Here is a 22,734-nt window from a genome sequence, read left to right as displayed (position 1 = left end):
TTTTGCTCTTGTTGCCCAGGCTGGAGTGCAGTGGCGCAAACTCAGCTCAGTACAACCTCTGCCTCCCGGGTTCAAGCGATTCTTCTGCCTCAGCCTCCTGAGTAGCTGGGATTACATGCACCTGCCACCACGCTTGGCTAATTTTTGGTATTTTTAGTAGAGATGGGGTTTCACCGTGTTGGCCAGGCTGGTCTCTAACTCCCGACCTCAGATGATCCACCCACCTCAGCCTCCTAAAGTGTTGGGATTACAGGTGTGAGCTTCCGCACCCAGCCCTGATTTTGTTTTTGAGATAAGGTCTAACAACTCATTGCAGCCTCAACTTCCCAGGCCCAAGCAAGCCTCCCACTTCAGCCTCTCGAGGAGCTGGGACAACAGGTGTGTATCACCACGCCTGGCTAACTTTTTTATTTTTTGTAGAGATGGGGTCTTACTGTGTTGCCCAGGCTTGATCTCAAACTCCTGACCTCAAGTGAGCCTCCCACCTCGGCCTCCCAAAGTGCCGGGACTATAGGTAGGAGTCACCACACCCAGCCTAAAGGTAGGTTTTCAAATGTTCTATCATATGCTTATCCATAAATAGACATATGTATTCACCAGTAGATGATGAATTGCACAAGAAAAATGAAATCCCCAATTCAACATGCTTCCTCAGAGAACCTTACAGCAAGACAGAAAATATTTTCTTACAAAGTAAAATAAAAGACATAGTGAGCCAGTTCTTCTAAATTCCTCCTCCACATTCAGAAAGGCACGTGCAGTGATTCAAACAAAGATGAGCAGCTAATGCACAGTTTTTAAGCTGTCCTCAAGTACAGCAATTCATCCTAACTGGTGTCCACTTGACAGGAGAAGATTTGGCTTCATGAAGAAGTATCTTCCTGCATGAAATTCCTGAACCTAATCCCTCTTCGCTGAAAATGCCGGGGATTGTTTGGTGTGCAAATTACTTTCAATAAAATTACTGAGACGGATTAAAATACTGCATCTGGGCTGGGCACAGTGACACACGCCTGTCATCCCAGCACTGTGGGAAGCCGAGGCGGGCGGATTGCCTGAGTTCAGGAGTTCAAGACCAACCTGGCCAACATGGCAAAACGCTGTCTCTACTAAAAATAAAAAAATTAGCCTGGTGTGATAGCAGACACCTGTAATCCCAGCTACTCGAGAGGCTGAGACACGAGAATCACTTGAACCCAGGAGGCAGAGGTTGCAGTGAGCCGAGACTGCACCACCTGGCAACAGAGTGAGAGTGTCTCAAAAAGAAAAAACAAATCATTAAACAAAGTCACAACCACTAGCCAAACTATATTAAAAATGATTCCACTTAGCAAAAATAATACACGTACTTTCTCAAGAATACACACCAGATTGAGAAAGGTCATTCCTATGTGTGGAATCGCTTTCAGGGACAGTAGGGCTAGCTGGGGACAGGATGTAATGAAACTATTCACTAATTATAAGACAAAAATCCATCAAATGGAAGCTTTTTGGTTCTTTAAGTAAATTTTACACTTGAGGGGTCTCTACTAGAGAAGTTCTATTCTTGTAGCTTATCCATTAGGGGTCCTGCATGCTAAAGCAAATCAAGTCTTTACATCATCTTAAAGATTTCCGGGAGAGACATCATTTGTAAAATGTTATAGGCAAGTCAGACCAAATGAAAGCCCCACAGCAGACCAGAGAAACAAAAAGAAGTCAACACATTCAGGAACATCATCTGATTTCCACAACCCGCAACTGGATTTCACGAGCATTTATGACGTTGATAAAGTTACACGCTCTCATGTTAATTCAAACCAGTCACCACTGTAAAAATGTTCAGCACACACTGAGGGGTGAAGTGATGCCATGGAGACACGTTATGTTCTCACGCTCACAGCACCGATTCCTCTAGCATTTTGCTCTCTATTATTTCAATCTTTATCCAGTTTTCCTCTTGGTACATCCATGGAAATGCCCTCACAGGATGGAGGTTTCTCATTCACCCTGTCTTTCAAGCAGGCTGGTTCCTCGCTCCCAAATCAACAATTGTGACATTTGGTGTCTGTTTCAAATGGTGTTGGTTAGCCAATTGGCTTTCCACTTCACATAGCTGGGAAGACTACAGGAAAATTATGGGAATGGAAACCAAAACGGGAAAAACAAGCTATGTCAACAAGTAGACAAATCGCTGACAATATTTTGCTTCACTGGGTATTTTTCTTGCTTGTATGTTACAGGAAGAAAGAGCTAATTGAAGCCATATAACCAAGCAATTTAGAATTGAGGAGGAACTGAAAACTCTTTCTAATCCATATTTCAAAACTAATAATAGACTTTCAAAGGCTCAAGGAAATAACAGAGTCAAAACCCTTTTTCAGTCATTTTAAATTAAAGCTTAGCAAATTTCACGAGGGATTCTGAAAAATATTATTATTATTTAAAAACTAATATAGATCTTCAAAGGCTCAAAGAAATAAGAGACTCAACATCCTTTACCAGTCATCTTGCATTAAGCTTAGCAAATTTCCCATGATGGTACGTTTATTATTATCTTTTAACCAAAAAGGACCTAGAAAGACTTTTGAAAATACTTGTTAATTATTGTAAGGAAGTTCGCCTGTCACTCAGGGTTTCCGATCAGGGACCAGAAGAGCTATGCTTCTCAAATGTTCAGGCACACGCAAATCGCCTAGGGGTCCTATGTAGATGTGCGCGTTCTGACCCAGGAGATGGGTTCGGGGCTGTGATGCTGATGTCTCCAACCACACGCCGACCTGGAGTCACAGGTGTGGCTGTGTTTATGTCGCTGGCCCTGGGAATCATTCCCCTTTGCTCTGCTTCACTGCTGACCTCTGAATGCATGCGGGTAAGTCCCACTCAGTAAACACAGCCTCACCTGGATGTGGGGTCGAGTCATTCTCATTTTCCGGTAATTACTAAATAGAAAGGTATACCTTCCAGATGTGAGCTTCTGTCCTCAGAAATTCTTGAAGATTTCTAAATCCTTCTGCGGCACGGGAGCGGCGGTGTCCCAGTCATTCTCGGGATAAGTTTCGAAGTTGGAGGTATCGCCGTCGCCAGAGATCTTGGGCACAATGGGAGGCTGTGAGACACGGCCGACATGCAAAGGCACAGTTAGAAAGGAACAGCGGACGCTGGGAGGCTGGGACGCTGCACACGCCCCTTCACTTCTGTCACTGTACCTAACAATGAAAATGACTTGGAAAACACTAAAGCTGTCTTCCCTTCGTTTATGAACACGGCAATCTTGGAATTAAAATACTGTGAAGGAGGCCGGGTGTGGGGGCTCACGCCTGTAATCCTAACACTTTAAGAAACAAGGCAGGAGGGTCGCTTGAGCCTCACAAGTTTGAGACCAGCCTGGGGAACATAGGGAGTCCCCTGTATCTACAAAAAATACAAAAACTTAGCTGCATGTGGTGCAGTGCGCCTGCAGTTCCAGCTACTCAGCAAGCTAAGGTGGGAGAATTGCCTGAGCCCAGGAGGTCGAGGCTTCAGTGACCCATGATTGCATCACTGCATTCCAGCCCAAGTGACAGAGTGAGATCCTGTCTCAAAATATATACATACATAGTATTAAGTAAGCTATGGTATAGTCACGTGATGGAATACAATACACTTTTTTAAAAATGAGGAAGCTATCCAGGTATGCAGACAGGTCTCTAGATTATATAGTCAGGTGCAAAAAGCAAGACTACAAGAATGTACGTACTATGCTACTCTAGATTTTTTATAAATGAGTGGCGAAAATAAGAATGCACATATCCATGTGGGTTTTTATCAGCACAAAGAAACTCTGGAAGGATACACAGAAAAGTCTAATAAAAGGTGATTACCTACAGGTGGCTTGGAGCGGGTGAGAGGGAGACTCGGTAATGTATATGTTTTAATATTGACTTGATTTTTGACCAATGTGGATAGATAAAACGTATTCAAATTGATTTGCTAAAATGCAATTTAATACAATAAAGTATTTGAAAAGGTAAAACTTTGATTAAAATGATGCACATCAGGCCAGGCCCGGTGGCTCACGCCTGTAATCCCAGCACTTTGGGAGGCTGAGGCGGGTGGATCATTTGAGGCCATGAGTTCGAGACCAGCCTGACCAACATAGTGAAACCCCACCTCTTTTGAAAATAAAAAAAAAAAAAAAAAAATAGCTGGGTGTGGTGGTGCACATCTGTAATCCCAGCTACTTCGGAAGCTGAGGCAGGAGAGTCGCTTAAACCCAAGAGGCAGAGATTTCAGTGAGTTGAGATCGCTCCACTGCACTCAAGCCTGAGCTACAAAGTGAGCCTCCAACTCAAAAAAAGAAAAAGCGTGTCATCCCAGGCTCCAGCCCCAGAAAACTTGGGCCTGAGTTGAGGCCTGGTAATAAGCATTTCTAAGGGTTCTCCATTCCTTTGACTCTGAAGTGCAAAGGTGAAAACGCTACCACTGAACACTCCAATCAGTAGCACATGCAGTTCAGACTGTTCACGACAGACAAGATACAGAATCAACCTAAGTGTCCACCAATGGATGAACAGATAAAGAAAACTCAGGAAGCAAATGTTGCCTGACACAGAAAGACAAACACCAGGGAGACAGTTAGCACTAAGACACTCATAGAGTAGGGAACTCTGCTTACGAACAGTTTTAGACAAACATTTGTATTATATAAATGAATTACACGTCAGCCATCAATAAAGAAGGCCCAGGATTCAGAGGCTGTCCCTACTAATGGGAGAGCTGGGGCGTACCGAGTGACCCACTGATATTGCTTACCTTCAGTTTTCTCTGCGGAACAGCTTCCCAGTCCACGGACCGGAACCACCGATGGCGCTTCACGTCATTCGCCCCGTTCTTCAAAAGAAACAACACGTGTCGTCAGTGTGAGGAATTTTGACAGGGCAGGAAAGAAAAACACCCCCAAAGAATCTCTGCATTATTTTAGTATCGAAACGAACAGAACAAGCTTGCTGCATTTTGCCTAACTGTGCCCGGAGGGTGAGCTGCTAGGAAAACCTGCGAGCAAAGCCCTTGGTGTTTCGTTCACGCTTTTTTATTGCAGAAGCAGGTCCAGTCATTCCGCTCCTGTGCAATGCATTTGCGCTCCAGACCAAAGACTAAAAAGATAAACACGATTTCATCTCTCAAAATAAAATTGGACACCTGTTCGTTTCTCAGTCTGTCTCCTGTTTTCATCTTGGCAAACTTACTCAGTATTTATACAGACATAGAAATTAGGGTTCACTGAATGATATTCATTTGCTCAGTATGATCCAGCAAGTAAACAAGACTGAGAACTCAAACCAAGGATGCCCAATTTAAGAGATCTTAGAAGCCACACCGCACAACCTTGCAATTAACAATGTGCGTTTAAGTCGGCCTACTTCATGCTCAAGGGCAGCACCAGGCATCAGCTGGCTCACGCTGCGGCCATCACGACCTCTGAAACCCCTCCCTTAAACCTTGCTCAGCCTGAAATCTCACTCTGCTTCCTTGTTTTTAACTTGTAGTGATGCTGTTATCAATTCAATGTGGGACAGCAGAAGAAATAAACATGTGGGTTCCATGAAATAGAAGCCAGTACGTGTGAATTTAACACGTCCATCAGTTAGCATTTTTGTAGTTTTAAAATTCTTATCCTTAAAGAGGAATATGTCCATGACTGTATCTTCAAAAGCAAACAGTGATGTGAATTTTTCCTACTGTTTTCCCATCCAGTTGTTTTGACAACTTTTTCTTTTCTTATTGCAAAACAGGTATTTTTTATGTATAGCTAAGTCAGGCAACAGTTATTGAGTTTTACCTTTAGCAATGCTGTGAATAAGAGTAAATAAAAGTGCTGTGAATAAAATAAGAGAATAAAATAAATTTTATCCATCAGATAAAATTCTAATTTGGATACTAAAGGATGTGTGTGTCTGTATATACTTGAATGCATATATAATATATACACACAAACATATTTTTATATATACACATACATTTATATATACACACATTTACATACACATGTTTATAGATACAACATATATTTCATACATTTATATATACACACACATAGACACTTTATAAATACTTTATATGTAGAGTATAAAGTATCTATATATACCAAGACTCACACTGGTATCCAAACTACTGAGGGTGTGTGTGTATGTGTGTCTGTCTGTCTGTTATATAAAGCGTGGGGGTGTTGGGAGCAGTGGCTCACATTTATATTCCAGCACTTTGGGAGGCCGAGGCAGGAGGATGGCTTGAGCCCAGGAGTTTGAGACTAACCTGTGCAACAAAGTGAGACCTGGTTCTCTACAAAAAAATATAAAAAATAGCCAGGCACGGTGGTGCATGCATGTAGTCCCAGCTACTTGGGAGGCCGAGGGGGGAGGATCACTTGAATCTAGGAGGTCAAGGCTACAATGAGCTGTGATCGTACCACTCAACTCCGGCCTGGGTGACAGAGTAAGACCGTTTTGAAAAAAAAAAGTGTGTGTGTGGGTGTGTATCTACAGTCATGAACCTCAAAATGACATTTCAGTCAACAATGAATGACACATACAGTGGTGCTCCCATAAGATTATAATGAACTGAAAAACTCCTATCCCCTAGTGACATCTCGCCACCACACCCAGCTCATTTTTGTATTTTTAGTAGAGACAGAGTTTCACCATGTTGGCCAGGCTGGTCTTGAACTCCTGACCTCAGGTGATCTGCCTGCCTCGGCCTCCCAAAGTGTTGGGATTACAGGTGTGAGCCTCCGCGCCTGGCTTCACACTTTATATTATATCTACATACCTGTATTATATATCTATATATAGGCATACATATATATCTATATTATAAAGATTTATAGATAAATCTATCTACATATATGTCCAACTATCTATTTATATAATATAAAAATTTCTTTGACCTTTTTGTATGATGGCTTGTAAAGTGTATAAAAATGTGATATGTGTATACAGATACACACTTTATATTATATAAATAAATCTGTATATATCTCTGTATATAAATCTCTTTATATAGTTTATATTATATAGAATTGCCATTGCTCTATTAGCTGCTTGGAGGGGATGGGAGGCAAGGTGTAGACCCAGTGTGACGTTGTGTGCCCAGGACCCCAAATTTCATAGATCTTTCCTGGCAGTTTCAAGTAAAATAAAGAAATAAATAAATGAAACACCGGATGTGACATTTGGGCAGTGATTACATGCGCCCACTAAGCCTTGGTCTCTATCTGCACACGTCAATTTGGTGTTAAGACGACAGACACGCACATCGGGTGCCACTTAACACTCACGGGGTCCAACACTCACCTTCATGTTTCCTAACCGCCTTGTTCTGTCAACCACGAGCAGTTTCTTAATGAGGTCTCTATTTAGGGGAAGGAGACAGGAACAAAAAGTGCACAGATTACATATCAACACCAGCAAACAAGGGCCACAGAGCTCAAACGTGCCCACGATGGCGACCAACGCTTTCTAGTGCTTATTTCCTACTGTTGACTGCTCTTAAATAACTTATGCAAGGCCGGGTTGCCCACGCACTGCTGAAGCTAAGGGAAGAGGGTTGATTACATCTTTGTAAAAAAAATACACCTTTGAGTAGGAAAGGGTGAAGTTTACATGTGCCTGGCAGGCTGTCCCTGCAAAATAGAAGACATCTGCTTCCACAGCCACTCGTTGCACTGGGAGCCTGCTTGTTTATGGGGTTCCTGTTGGAAAAGGCTGGCTTTCCCATAAGCACACAAATAAGGATGAGTCTCTTCAGTCTGCTTCTTTACTCATAATCTTCCTTTTAAACAATAGACCGTCTCAGAAGTACGGCAAGTGGGAGGCCAGGCACACTGGCTCACATCTGTATTTCCAGCACTTTGAGAGGCCAAAGTGAGTGGATCACTTGATGTCAGGAGTTCGAGACCAGCCTGGTCAACATGGTAAAACCCCATCTCTACAAAAAAAAAAAAATTAGCTGGGCATGCTGGCACATGCCTGTAGTGCCAGCTACTTGGGAGGCCAAGGCACAAGAACCACTTGAACTCAGGAGGCAAAGGCTGCAGTGAGCTGAGATTGAGCGTCTGTACTCCAGCCTGGGCAACAGAGCTAGACTCCATCTCAAAAATAGTAATAGTAATAATAATAATACAGCAAACTGGTTCAATTAGGATAGGTAGTTGGAGATGATGCTGAAGACTTCCAGGAGATTAGGCAAGTTCTAAGATGTATATTTATGGAAGTAGAAATGATAATGTGTGTCTGTGTGTACACATGTAATACACAGAGTATATTATGTATAATAACATACATAATATGATGTAATAATATAATATATTGAATTCTCCCAAAATGATCCAATACCCATGACCCCGGTTTAAGTGGCTAGGCTTTCCTGGCATAAACTATGCCCCAGGGTGAGTAGCACAAACGTGGACTGGGCCACTCCTGGGTTCTGTGATGGACTGCAGAGTCTCCCACAAGCCAGGTGACGCCCCGGGTCAGACTCCACCATCAAGACTGTCAATCCTGCCAGTCCTGTCTGATCTGAAATTCTGGCAAGCAGTACCTATAACCAGAGGTTCCTAACGCCATGCTTCCTGAATTACGATGGGATGCTTGTCAAACTTCACTGCTTCTCTGCCTCAAAGTAAAACTCAGAGACCATCTGTCCGCCCACCTAAGGCTGGGCTTTTGTATCCATCCTGTGAGGCTGAAAAGCTTTGAGCAGGGTGGGGAACGTAACAATCACTGGAGGCAGGAACCTGGCCACTACTTAGTGAGTTTCTCCTTCATTATTGTGACATGCTCCCCCCTGCCAAAAAAAATCAAGGCATCAAACACTGTATGCCCAAAACATTCCCAAATAAATGTGGGGCTTTTTCCCCAAATAATTTACACCACTGCCCACCACCTTAGTGCACACACTTAAAGCTCACTGGAGTGGACTATAAGAAAGGTTTATTTATGCTTTCATATTTTAAATAAACCTCTGTTTTCTTATACTCCCAGTTTTAGGTGTGTACACTAATGGGGCAGGCAGTGCTGCACTCAGCTTTAGGTGTGTACGCTAATGGGGCAGGCAGTGCTGCAATCAGCTTTAGGTGTGTACACTAATGGGGCAGGCAGTGCTGCAATCAGCTTTAGGTGTGTACACCAATGGGGCAGGCAGTGTTGCACTCAGCTTTAGGTGTGTACACTAATGGGGCAGGCAGTGCTGCACTCAGCTTTAGGTGTGTACACCAATGGGGCAGGCAGTGCTGCAATCAGCTTTAGGTGTGTACACTAATGGGGCAGGCAGTGCTGCAATCAGCTTTAGGTGTGTACACCAATGGGGCAGGCAGTGCTGCAATCAGCTTTAGGTGTGTACACTAATGGGGCAGGCAGTGTTGCACTCAGCTTTAGGTGTGTACACTAATGGGGCAGGCAGTGCTGCAATCAGCTTTAGGTGTGTACACTAATGGGGCAGGCAGTGTTGCACTCAGCTTTAGGTGTGTACACTAATGGGGCAGGCAGTGCTGCAATCAGCTTTAGTGTGTACGCCAATGGGGCAGGCAGTGTTGTAAATTATGGGGGGGAATCCCAGGTTTATTTCAGAATGTTTTGGGGATCACCTTGATAAACTTCAATTTTATTTATTTATTTATTTATTTTTGGAGACGGAGTCTCGCCCTTGTTACCCAGGCTGGAGTGCAATGGCGTGATCTCGGCTCACCGCAAACTCTGCCTCCCAGGTTCAAGCAATTATCTTGCCTCAGCCGCCTTAATAGCTGGGATTACAGGCACCCGCCACCATGCACGGCTAGTATTTTTGAATTTTTAGTAGAGACGGGGTTTCTCCACGTTGGTCAGGCTGGTCTCAAACTCCCGACCTCAGGTGATCCGCCTGCTTCAGCCTCCCGAAGTGCTGGGATTACAGGCGCGAGCCACTGCACCAGGTCAACTTCACTTTTATTTATTTATTTTTTTTGGCGGGGAGAAGAGGGGTGTTTGGCATGTAAGAAAGCAAAGTGTTTGATGACCTTGAATTTTTTAAAAACGTTTTTTGGTGTTTGGCATCTAAGGAAATCAAGATTTATTTAAAATATAGGGCACAATGGCTTGTAATCCCAGCTACGCAGGGGGCTGAAGTGGGAAGATCACTTGAGACTAAGAGTTCAAGACCAGCGGGGGCAACATAGTAAGACCCGTCTCTACAAAAAATCCAAGCATTAGCCAGGCATGGTGGTGCATGCCTGTAGCATCTGCTACTCGGGAGGCTGAGGTGGGGGCATCATGTGAGCCCAGGACATCGAGGCTGAAGTGATCTCTGATTATGCCACTGCATTCCAGCCTGGTTGACAAAGCAAGACACCCGTCTCTTTAAAAAAAAAAAAAAAGAAAGAAAGAAAGAAAAAGTAAAATAGCAAAGCAAACTCCTGTAAAGCAGTTTAGAAAGTAATGAGTGTGGATGAGAAGGGCCCCCCCCCAAAGAAGTGAAGTCCTATAAAGGAACAACAGAAGTGTCCACAGCTGTAGATGGGTCCATTGACCCTGCCAGGATTGGTGACACATCTGCTGGAACTCTCTTGATATACTACAGTCGAAATTCTAAGTTGTACTTATGATCCTGGCACTAGCTGGCTGCTCTCGGAAGCAGATACTTTCAGGCGTGAAAAAAACACCAGCAGATAATACCTCTACTGAATTGGCAACCAGTCCCAAAGCTTTGTTTTAGTGTTTTTCTTTTCTTTTAAATGGTATTTATTTCTATAAGGAATCGCAACTTTGACGTGCCATTTGCCCAGGCGACATGCTTAGCCAGTCAAAAGTTGCAGAAACCAACATATGACTTTAAAAAGCTAACAATCAAAATTCTAGCATCATGGACAACCAGGACAGTGATTTGGATAAGAAAATGCGTCTTTAAGGCCAGGTGCAGAGGCTCACGCCTGTAATCCCAACACTCGGGGAGGACAAGGCAGGACGATCACTTGAGCTCAGAAGTTCAAGACCAGCCTGGGCAATGCAGAAAGACCCCCATACCAACCTCTACCAAAAAGAGGAAAGATAACGAGTCACTGAGATCTTGCTTCCCAGCCAATTTGATAACATTCAACAAATAATAGGAAGAAGTGAAGTTCTACTCAATTACCACTGTTCCTGCTCTTGGTGGACCCGCACTGGGTATGTGAAGACACAGGGGCGTTGTGGGAACACTGGAAGGGGCTGGGAGCTGCGTAAAGAGAGGCATGTTACATCAGACAGTAGCAAGATGGCCACTGCTGGTTCCCTACTCTCAACGAAGGTACACTAGGAGGGAAAGAAAGAAAAGCGGCAAGAGACCAGACTGATCAGGCTTCTGGTTTCTCCTATTTCTGTGATTCACGGTTTTTTTTGTTTCCATAGAACATTGGAAACCTCTCTCTACATCTATATATGTACACACACATACATATGCATACATATGTATATATACACACATATGTATACATGTGTATATATATTTACATATATATAAATATATGTAGCCAGTATACATATATATATACTTATATGTGTGTGTGTATTTATTTTTTAATTTTAATTTTTTTTTTGAGACAGGGTCTCACTCTTTCACCCAGTCTGGAGTGCAGTGGCACAATCATAGCTCACTGCAGCCTCGACTTCCTGGGCTCAAGGAGTTCTCCCACCTCAGCCTCCCTAGTAGCTGGGACCACAGGCCATGCTACCATGCCCAGCTAATTTTTTAATTTTTTGTAGACATGGGGTCTTGCTACATTGTCCAGGCGGGCCTCAAACCACTGGCCCCAAGCAATCCTCCCACCTCAGCCCCCTGAAGTGCTGGGATTTCAGGCATGAGCCTCTCATCTGGCCAAACTCGATCATGAAAGTGCTTTGCCATCCACTTGATATGATGTCACTCAACTCAGATGGGATTTGGGGCCTGGGAGAGAAGGTCTATAGACCCTTTCTATTTCCTTCCAGAGCAGCTGGCTTCTGAGGTGCTGTTTCCCCTGCCTTCCCATTCGCTGGACAGGGTGTCCCTTCTAGGTGACTCATTGTTAAGCAGAGCCTCGTCTTCTCGCTAAAGCCTTTTAAAGCTTGCCTCTAGCCTGTCAAGCACAACATAAGCTCAAGCCAATAGAAACACGACCCTATCTTCTATTCAGACTAAGAAGCTCTGCTTAGGATGCGGAACATTCACCACCAAGAAACTCAACTGAACGTAGCCAGGGGCCCCATAAGGGCATATTCAAAACAGCCTGGTCCAGCGCCCGGAAATAAGTCTCCTCTGAACTGAACTTCCACCAGCTCCTAAACAAATAGCCCATGGAAAAGAAAAGTTTAATTCTCAACTAGATGCATTTAGCTCTAGTTTGTGCCTGGGGGGCTGGTGCGCCCATCAACTCAGCTGAAAAATACCGTGAAACAAACAGAAATCAGTGCTTACTACAGTAAAAATGGCTGCCAGGTGACCAGACTTAGTAAAGTAGACAGAAAACCAAAACCATTCTTTTTTTTTGAGATGAAGTCTCACTGTGTCGCCCAGGCTGGAGTGCAGTGGCACCATCTCGGTTCACTGCAACTTCCACCTCCCGGGTTCAAGCGATTCCCTTCTCAGCTTCCTGAGTAGCTGGAATTATGGGTGTGTGCCACCATGCCCAGCTAATTGTTTGCATTTTTAGTAGAGACAGGGTTTCACCATGTTAACCAGGATGGTCTTGATCTCCTGACCCCGTGATCCGCCTGCCTCGGCTTCCCAAAGTGCTGGGATTACAGGCGTGAGCCACTGCACCCAGCCGCATTCTTATATTTAAGATATAAGATGTTATCATATCTTGTACAAAATATAAGAGACAGATATTATTTTCTTAAACATAAAATAATATCTTCTTTCTCTACTGCCACAACCATAATAAAATGTGCATCCAAAGTCGCCAATATCCAGCAACTGTAAATGTTCTTGAAGCAACATGCTCAGAACTGAAAATGTTGACATTAAAAAGGACTTAGGCTGAGCATAATTAAAGCAGGAGAGAAAGGATAAGACTCTGCTAAATCCATCAACAGTTCTGCTAGCCACAGAACTAGGAGGATCCCGCTTGTCGAATTCCAAAACTGCTCTCTTATAAAATTCGATGACAAATTTGTTCATTGGCTCATTTTAAATATAACACATTACCAAAAGAATGAAATACGGCCCAGAGTCATAAAAACATGAAGTTATCATTAAAGTAGAATACTTAAAATCTTTTTCTTTTTTTGTGGAAAAGACAACTGTCCAAAATAGGTTATGTGCAGCACATTTAATAATGCAATATGGTATCCTGCTGAGTGCGTGTTTTCATGGTGATTTTAGACACTTTAAAAATAAACACACCCCATGACGAGGCAAACGGTTTACTTACTTGACACTGAAATCCAAATGTCTGGGGAAATCTATTTTGCCCGCAAGAATTTTCTGATAAATGCCAAATGGGTTGTCATCAAAAAATGGAGGAAACCTGTCAGAAAAACAAACACGCATTTTCAGCGGGGAGGAAGCGTGGAAAACGCCCTGCTTTGCAACGATAGCTATTTCTGCTGAACACAGGCAGGAGATAATCCATTCCACATGCACTCCTCCCCCGCACACTCAAGTAGTCCCGATCTGAAAGCACGTGACAGTCAGATGTTCTACCAGGCAAGGCATCGTGTGCTGCACCCCAGTGCAGGGCAAGCTCCCTTGGAGCGGACAGAAAGACCATTTGAGAGGCGGCTGCTGAGCAGAAGGCAATTCCTTCAGGCATCTTATTCAGAGAGGCCATCAGCCCATTCCTTACCTGTGTGCTAACACTGGAGAGAAAGGCTCTCTCATGTTTATCAGGGTGAATCCACCACCATGACCAAGCATGGAACTCAAACGTCTCAATCGCGAAAATACAAGCAGTCCAGTTAAAAAATGGACAGGTGGTCTTAACAGACATTTCTCCAAAGAAGACATGGAAAAGGCCAACATGTATATGAAAAAAATGCTCAACTCACTAATCATCAGGGAAATGCAAATCAAAACCTCAGTGAGGTAGCAATCATCTCATCCCAGTTGAGATGGCTATTATCAAAAAGACACTGTAATCCCAGCACTTTGGGATGCCGAGGCGGGCGGATCACCTGAGGTCAGGAATTTGAGATCAGTCTCGCCAACATGGTAAAACCCAATCTCTACTAAAAAACACAAAAATTAGCCAGGTATGGTAGCGCATGCCTGTAATCCCAGCAACTCTGGAGACTGAGGCAGAAGAATCACTTGAACTTGGGAGGTGGAAGTTCCAGTGAGCCAAGATTGCGCCATTGCACTCCAGCCTGGGTGACAAGAGTGAAACTCCATTTCAAAAAAAAAAGACACATACACAAAAAAAATAACAAATGCTGGTGAAGAAGTGGAGAAAAGGGAATTCTTCTTTTTTTTTTTTTTTTTTGAGACAGGGTCTTGCTCACCTCACTGCAACCTCCGCCTCCCAGGCTCAAGCAATGGACCTGCCTCAGCCTTCTAAGTAGCTGGAACCACAGGCGCCCACCACCATGCCGGCTAATTTTTGTATTTTTTGTAGAAGTGGGGTTTCACCATGTTGCCCAGGCTGGTCTCGAAGTCCTGGGCTCAATCGATCCACCCAGCTTGGTCTCCCAAACTGCTAAGATTACCAGCGTGAGCCACTGTGCCTGGCCGAAGAGGGAACTCTTATGCAATGTTGGTGGGAATGTAAACCAGTAGAGCCACCATGGAAAGCAGCATGGAGGTTCCTCAGAAACTAGAAATAGAACTCCCATATGACCTAGCCATCACATCTCGAGGTATTTATTCAAAGGAAAGGAAGTCATGATATCGGAGAGACGTGAGCACGCGAGCACGCCCATGTTTACCAAAGCACTATTCACAACAGCCAAGACAGGGAATCAACCTGGTGTCTGTCAACAGATGAACAGATAGGTAAAGAAAAGGAGGTATTTACATAGCAGAATACTATTCAGCCATGAAAAAGAATAAGTTCCTCTGATTGGCAGTAACATGGATGAAACCGAAGGACGTTACGTTAGGTGAAATAAGCCAGGAACATAACATTAAACACTACTGGTGCTTACTCATACGTGGAAGCTAAAAAAATGCTGATCTCCTGAAAGGATAAAGAAGAACAGAGGATACTAGAGGCTGGGAGGGAAGAACTGAGAGATAGAGATAGGTTTGTTAAAGGATACAAAATTACAACCAGATAGGAGGAGTATGTTCCAGTGCTTTATAGCCCTGTAGGGTGACTATAATTAGCAATAATATATCGTATGGTTTCAAACAGATAGAATGATATTGAATGTTCCTAACACAAAGTAATGGTAAATGACTGAGATGATGGATATGCTCATTACCCCGATCTGATTACTCCATTCTTTGTCAAAGCATCGCTGTGTACCCCATGAATATGTACAATTATTATGTGTCAATTTAAAAAATAAGCCTGGAAAATATGGCAAAACGCAGTCTTTAAAAAAAAACAACCACCTGGGTGTGGCGATACACACGTGTGGTCCCAGCTACTTGGGACACTGAGGTGGGAGGATGGCTTGAGCACAGGAGGTCAAGGCTGCAGTGAGTTGCAATCATGTTACTGCACTCCAGCCTGGGTGACAGAGTAAGACCTTGTCTCAAAATAAAATAAAATATAAAATAGGCCAGGTGCTGTGGCTCAGGCCTGCAATCCCGGTACTTTGAGAGGCCGAGGCAGGCAGGTCACTTGAGGTCAGGAGTTCCAGACCAGCCTGGCCAACATGGTCAAACCCATCTCTACTAAAAATACAAAAATTAGCTGGGCATGGTTGCAGGTGCCTGTAATCTCAGCTACTCAGGAGGTTGAGGCAGGAGAATCGCTTGAACCTGCGAGGCAGAGGTTGCAGTGGGCTGAGATCACACCACTGCACTCCAGCCTGGGCAACAGAGAGAGATGGAGTAAATAAATAAATTAAATTAAACATAAAATAATTGTTCAAGATTTGTGGTGAATACGCCACTATATCCAAAAACAGGACACTTTTCTTAAGGCTTCCTTCTGTCTACAGTACAAGCAATACCTAACAGACTCCACCTTGGAGAGTTCGGTATTGAGCCTGCTTACACAGCAGTATAAACAGCACCCTCAATAAACTGCACATGAATGTCAGTGAACTACTTTTGTTTGAGACGGGGTCTTGCTCTGCTGCCCAGGCTGGAGTACGGCAGTGTGATCTTGGCTGGCTGCACTGAGCGTTGACCTCCAGGGCTCAAGCTTTGCTCCCACCTCAGCCTCCTGAGCAGCAAGGGCTACAGGCATACCACCAGGCCAGGCTGCTTTTTCGTTTTCAAATTTTTGGTAGAGATGAGGTTTCACTATGTTGCCCAGGCTGGTCTCAAACTCTTGGGCTCAAGGAATCCCCCCACTTCAGCCTTCCAAAATACTGGGACTACAGACATGAGCCACCACACCCAGCAGTGAACTTCTTTATATGCCTCATTCACGGAACATTATGTGGCACACAACAGGTGCTCAATAAATGTGTATAGGCTGAATGAAAGAGCCTGAATTATACTTTATCATATTTTTCTTTCTTTTTTGAGACAGGTTTTGACTCTGTCACACAAGCTGGAGTGCAGTGGTGCAATCATAGCTCACTGTAGCCTTGACCTCCCCCAGGAGGTGATCCTCCCACCTCAGCCTCCCATGTAGCTGGGACCACAGCTATGTGTCACCACGCCTGGCTAATTTTTTGACTTTATGTAGGGATGGGGTCTCACTATGTGACTACTTTTAAGGTGCAGGAGCACAGTCCATACTTATAACTGGAAACGGGTGGTCTGCAAAGCTGACCAAAGCTCTTTACCCAAAGAAAACCACTTCTTGACCCCTGGAGACCAGAAGAAAGATGGAAATACATGCAAATTCAGCCTTGAAAATAGTGGTATAAAAAAATGAGATTGTCATACTATGCTTTCTTGACTGTAGTAAAAAGATCGTAGTCCTGCTGCAGAAACCAACAGACTTATCTTTAGTAATATCTAGAAATTTCAAAAATATGTGAAATAAACTAAAATATATATATATACTTAAAACTGCAAAGACCAAGCTAAATCCAAGAAAATCTAGAAGTCAACTGTATTAGTCCACTTTCAGTCTGCTATAAAGAACTACCTGAGACTGGGTAATTTATAAAGAAAAGAGATTTAATTGACTCACTGTTCCACATGGCCGGGGAGGCCTCAGGAAAGTTACAATCATGGTGGAAGGCGAAGGGGAAGCAAGGCACACCTTACATGGTGGCAGATGAGGAAGAGCGAGCAAAGGGGGACAGTGCTACACTCGTATACCAGCAGATCTTCTAACTCTGTCACAAGACAGTACTAGGGGTGTTGCTAAACCATCAGAAACCACTCCCGTGATCCAATCGCCTCTCACCAGGTCCCTCCTCCAACACTGGGGATTACATTTGAACATGATATTTGCGTGGGGACACAAATCCAAACCGTATCAACAACCAATGAACGTATCTAGATACCTACATGTCCAAGGCACAAGTTGTACTTCTGAGATTTTCTCATATTCACCAGAACAAAGACTCATATTGACTCAAAGCCATGTTTTCTATTTAGCTTCTTTTAACTTAGATATTCTGATTCAGGTATGCCAGCAACGGAAATACCTTATAAAATGGAGCTTTCAAATGACACCCTCATTGATGATCAGAAATGTCAATGAGCAAAAATAATTCTCCTGTAGATTTCAGATCACTTCCTGACCTAAACAAAATTCAGTGGAGTGGGTGGAATGAGAGGTCCCCAAAAAGGTACATCTGTGATTTTGCCCTAACAACCTGTGAACGGGACCTTACTGGCAAACAGGGTCTTTTCAGATAGAAATTAACTCGAGGAGCTTCAGACGAGATCATCCTGGAATCGGGTAGACCCAAATCCAATGGCAGGTGTCCTCATAAGAGACTGCAGAGGAGACACAGAGGAGAAAGTCATGTGGAGGCGGAGACAGAGACTACAGTGATGTGGCCACAAGTCCAGAGACGCCTGGAAGGCCCCAGGAGCTGGGACGGGCAGGGGGGACCCTCCCCCAAAGCCTCCAGAGGGAAGTAGATACACCTGCAGTGGATTCAACTGTGGCTCCAGAAATATCTGTCCAGGTCCTAATGCCCAGACCTGGAATGAGACCTTATTCAGCAATAGGGTCTCTACAGATGTGATTAAGTGAGATGAGATCCTCCTGGAGTAGGATGGCCCTAAATCCAATGGCAGGTGTCCTTATAAGAGACTGCAGATGAGACACAGACACAGAGGAGAAAGCCACGTGGAGGCGGAGGCAGAGACTGCAGTGACGTGGCCACAAGTCCAGGGATGCTAGAGCCCCCAGGACCTGGGAGAGGCAGGAAGGAGCCTTCCCTGGAGCGCAGTCCTGAGACACTTTGATCTCAAACTTCCGGTCTCCAGGACTGGGAGAGGATAAAATTCTCGTTTAAACCTTCCCGTCTGTGGCAATCTCTAACAGCAGCGCCAGGACATTCATACCTAGAACCACACACATGAACTGTCCAATCCACTGCAGTGAAGAAAAATTCAAAGAAAAACTAGAGAAATACGAACTATAAAAATGGAAATGAATGGGAGAGGTGACAGAGAAGCAGTGGGTTACATGAGGAAATGAAAGATACTGAAGGAATGTAAAACAGCAGGTGTGTGCGACGTGGCCCTAACACAGCATTTGTTCGTTCTGAAACAAAACTGCAGTTGCTCAGTTTTGCTCTCTAGCACGAAGGTGATTTTTCCATTAGTGTATCTCTCTGGGCCGTTGGTTCTGGAGTTACGAGCCATCACATATTGGAAAACCACCCAGGCCAGGCTGGGAAGCAGAGCTCCGAGTACGCCAACGCCGATGCCTCAGATGTTAACTACCTCCCAAGCCTATCCTCCCTCACCCGCCAGCAGCGTTCTCTATAACGGTAGCTGGGGGAGTTGCATTCCCGTTTCTTTCTGGGTTTGGGTGGTGGCCCTGTCTGAATACATTCAGCTGTGTGATTTCATCGGGAAAATGTACAAATACAGGACTGGAACATTAAACTCCAGGAGGAAATGTATCATACACACCTAAAAACATTGATGGAGAATAATAAATGAAATGCTCTTGGTCAGTAGACACTACATGACAAGATCATGTGAAAGGTATTTAATCAGTAGAAACAAATAAATAATAGGTGAGCACGAACTGACCATCTTGCCCAAAAGAAAAAGCACAGAGACAGAGTCTGTGCGTGAGAGTGTGTGTGTGTGTGTGTGTGTGTGTAACAGCACTCCCCGGGGGCTGTGTGTGTGGTGTGTGTGTGTGTGAGAAACAGCACTCCCCAGGGGCTGTGTTGTGTGTGTGTGTGTAAGAAACAGCACTCCTCGGTGTGTGTGTGTGTGTGTGAGAAACAGCACTCCCCAGGGGGGGTGTGTGTTGTGTGTGTGCGTGTGTGTGAGAAACAGCAGTCCCCGGTGTGAGTGAGTGGGTTGTGTGTGTGTGCATGTGTCTGAGAAACAACACTCCCCGGGGTGTGTGTGGGGTGGGCGGGTATGTGTGAGAAACAGCACTCCCTGGACGCCTGGGCAGTGCCCTCTCAAACCCTCACATTTCTGTCTCTAAATATAGAGACTGCTTCCAATTCTTACCCAGCAAGGAATAAATTCTCATTATATGGCATTCGGCACATTAAGCAAGTTAAACTGATCTGTGGTGACAGCTCTACTTGCAAGGATGATCTGCTAATCAGCATGAATGCAAGCTCAAGATTTTCACCCTAAAAATTCATGCCCAAGCTAGGCATAGTGGCTCATGCCTGTCATCCCAGCACCTGGAGAGGCCAAGGTGGGAGGACTGCTTAAGCCTGGGAGTTCAAGGTCAGTCTGGACAACACAGCAAGATCTCATCTCTACAAAAAATTTAAAAACTAGCTAGATGTAGTGATGTGCACCTGTGGTCCCAGCTACTCAAGAAGCTGAAGCGGGAGATTCACTAGAGCCCAGGAGGTGGGGGCTTCAATGAGCTATGACTGTGCCACTGCACTCGTCTGGACACAGAACAAGAACCTGTCACAAAAGAAAAAACACACTCATGTAGTGGGTCACAGCTGTCATCCCAGCACTTTGGGAGGCCAAGGCAGGTGGATCTCTTCAGCCCAGGAATCTGAAACCAGGCTGGGTAACATAGCAAAACCCTATCTCTACAAAATATTTTTAAGAAGTTAGACAGGTACAGTGATGAGTGCCTGTCATTCCAGCTACTCAGGAGGCAGAGGTGGGGGGTTTGCTTGAGCCCAGGAGGTCGAGGCTGCAGTGAGCTGTGATTGCACCACTGCACTCCTGACTGGGCAACAGAGCAAGACTGTCTGCCAGAAAAAAATGCATGCCAATTGTGCCCCTAGCTCTATTATCTGCCAGTAAAATTTTAATGTAATCATTAAATTTAATGTAACCATTTAATATAACCATTAATTTTAATGTAACCATGTACAGGCTCATGCCTGTAATCCCAGAACTTGGGGAGGCCAAGGCAGGTGAATCACTTGAGGTCAGGAGTTTAAAACCATCCTGGCCAACATGGTGAAACCCCGTCTCTACTAAAAATACAAAAAGCCAGGTGTCGTGACACACACCTGTAATTCCAGCTACTCAGGAGGCTGAGGCAGGAGAATTGCTTGAACCTCGGAGGTGGATGTTGCAGTGAGCCGACATTGAGCCACTGCACTCCAGCCTGGGTGACAGAGCAAGAGTCCTTCTAAAATAATAATAATTATTATTAATAAATATAAAGTGTGTGCTCCTCAGATGAAGCAGGCTGAGGTGGGAGATGAGAAGGGGAAGTGGAGGGCCAGGTGAAGCGGAAGCGGCAGCGCATTGGGGCGTGCGAGGGTTGGGGCAGAGTGGAGGGTCAAAATAGTCCCGGGGCACCTTGCCTTGGCCATCACAGCAGTGGCTCTCAAAGTGGAGTCCCAGGGTGGTTTCCCGACCTCAATTCTGGGATGGGTGAGGTCATTTTTCTGACCCCAGTTCTGAATAGTGATACATTTTCTTCCTATGCCTCAGCTAAACAACACACTACACAGCACAGCAGACAAAGGGAGCAGCCAGCAGCCCTTGTGAAAGCTGGACACTAAAGAGATTTGCAAAATGCAAAAGATATGGCCAACCTCCTCAAGAATGTTTTTCTCTCTTTTTAGAGACAGGGTCTCTGTCACCCAGGCTGGTGTGCAGTGGCGAGACCACAGCCCACTGCAGCCTTGACCTCCCAGCCTCAAGTGATCCCCCTGCCTCAGCCTCCCAAAGGACCCGGACCACAGGCATGCAACACCACGCCCGGCTAATTGGTTTAGTTCTTTATTTTTTGTAGAGATGGGGTCTCACTATGTTGCCCAGGCTGGCCTCCAACTCCTGGGCCCAAGTGATCCTCCCGCCTCAGCCTCCTGAAGTGCTGGGATTACAGGCGTGAGCCACTGTGCCCAGCCTGATGGTTTTATTTCTGCAACTGTGATTACACATTTTTTTCATTTAAAAATGCTATTTATGTTCACCTCTGTGACTATCATGTAACTTCTCATATATACTATTTATGTATTATTTATTTATATTTCAGTCTCCACTTTAATTTCAAGTGCAGTCAGCGTGGAAGTTCTGTGGCTGGTTAAGAACTCTGAGGCGTGTGTTGAAGGGGTGCCGAGGCCAGCATGTTTGAGAACTGCTGCACGGTGCCCAGCGCTCCCCACGGAAGGGTCCCCATTCACAGACAGATTCCGCCTTCCGTAGAATCCTCTGCACCCTGTCTGCTATGCTGCAGTTCTAGTTGATGCCTATGAAGAAAATTCATCACTATTGGAAAAATGATCTCACTCATCTGCTAAAACACACTTTAGGAACCCCAGGGTCCCCTGGGATGCCACTTTGAGAATCGCTGCTGTCATAACTAAGACAGGATGCCCTGGGGGCTTTCTCTTACCCTGCACTGTGCTCTACGCCTTGTGTGCCCCTGCGTTTTATTCTTTATGCTTTAGCTGATTTTCTTTTCTTTTTCTGAGACAGTGTCTTGCTCTGTCGCCCAAGCTGATGTGCACTGGTACATCTCAGCTCACCACAGCCTCAACTTCCTGGGCTGAAGCAATCCTCCCACCTTAGCCTCCTGAGCAGCTGGGACTACAGGCTCATACAACCACACTCAGCTAGTTTTATTTTTATTTTTTGTAGAGATGGGGGTCCCACTACATTGCCTAGGCTGGTCTTGAACTCTTGGGCTTAAGCAATTTTTCTGCCTCAGCCTCCCAAAGTGCTGGGCTGACAGGCATGAGCCACCATGCCCAGCCTTTACCTGACTCTTGAATTAAACTCTCTGGGAGAATGAAAACACAGACACAGATAAGAAAAGAGAACAGGATGGGAGAGATTGGAGCAGAGCCTGGGCCCATGGAAAGTGCATAAGTGATTTTATTTCAGAATGTACCACACAATTTTCATCTGATTGAAACATGTCTCTTTCCATGAAAATAAAATCTGCATGATGATATGATCTCCTTCCTAATCACATGGCAGATTTTACCAAACAGACGGTTTTCCTCGTACTTAGTGGAAGACTGAAATAATCAGTGGAAGCAATAAAACAGACAAGGCCCAGCCTCACTTGATCCGCTAAGGGTGAGAACCCAGCCAACGGAGCTGTCACAGGGAAGTTGCAGCCCCGGG

The 22,734-nt window shown here is 44.7% G+C and overlaps 1 protein-coding gene across 1 annotated transcript in view; it reads right to left on the bottom strand.

Moving 5' to 3' along the window:
- The window catches only part of PRKX (protein kinase cAMP-dependent X-linked catalytic subunit), a 101,511-nt gene that overhangs the window by 5,560 nt on the left and 73,217 nt on the right, over positions 1-22,734 (bottom strand). The window contains exons 5-8 of the mRNA XM_012458800.2: positions 13,379-13,474; positions 7,311-7,368; positions 4,774-4,851; positions 2,940-3,088 (exon numbers count right to left, since the gene is read on the bottom strand). Of these exons, the coding sequence (XP_012314223.1) occupies positions 2,963-3,088; positions 4,774-4,851; positions 7,311-7,368; positions 13,379-13,474 (358 nt within the window). The 3' untranslated portion in view covers positions 2,940-2,962. The remainder of the gene's footprint in view (positions 1-2,939; positions 3,089-4,773; positions 4,852-7,310; positions 7,369-13,378; positions 13,475-22,734) is intronic.

Source organism: Aotus nancymaae, unplaced genomic scaffold (assembly GCF_030222135.1).
Source record: "Aotus nancymaae isolate 86718 unplaced genomic scaffold, 86718_ANA_hifiasm-v0.15.2.pri h1tg000058l, whole genome shotgun sequence".
NCBI classification, from domain to species: Eukaryota; Metazoa; Chordata; class Mammalia; order Primates; family Aotidae; genus Aotus; species Aotus nancymaae.
Note: the sequence above shows the minus strand (reverse complement) of the source record. Positions and strands in the feature narration are given on the sequence as shown.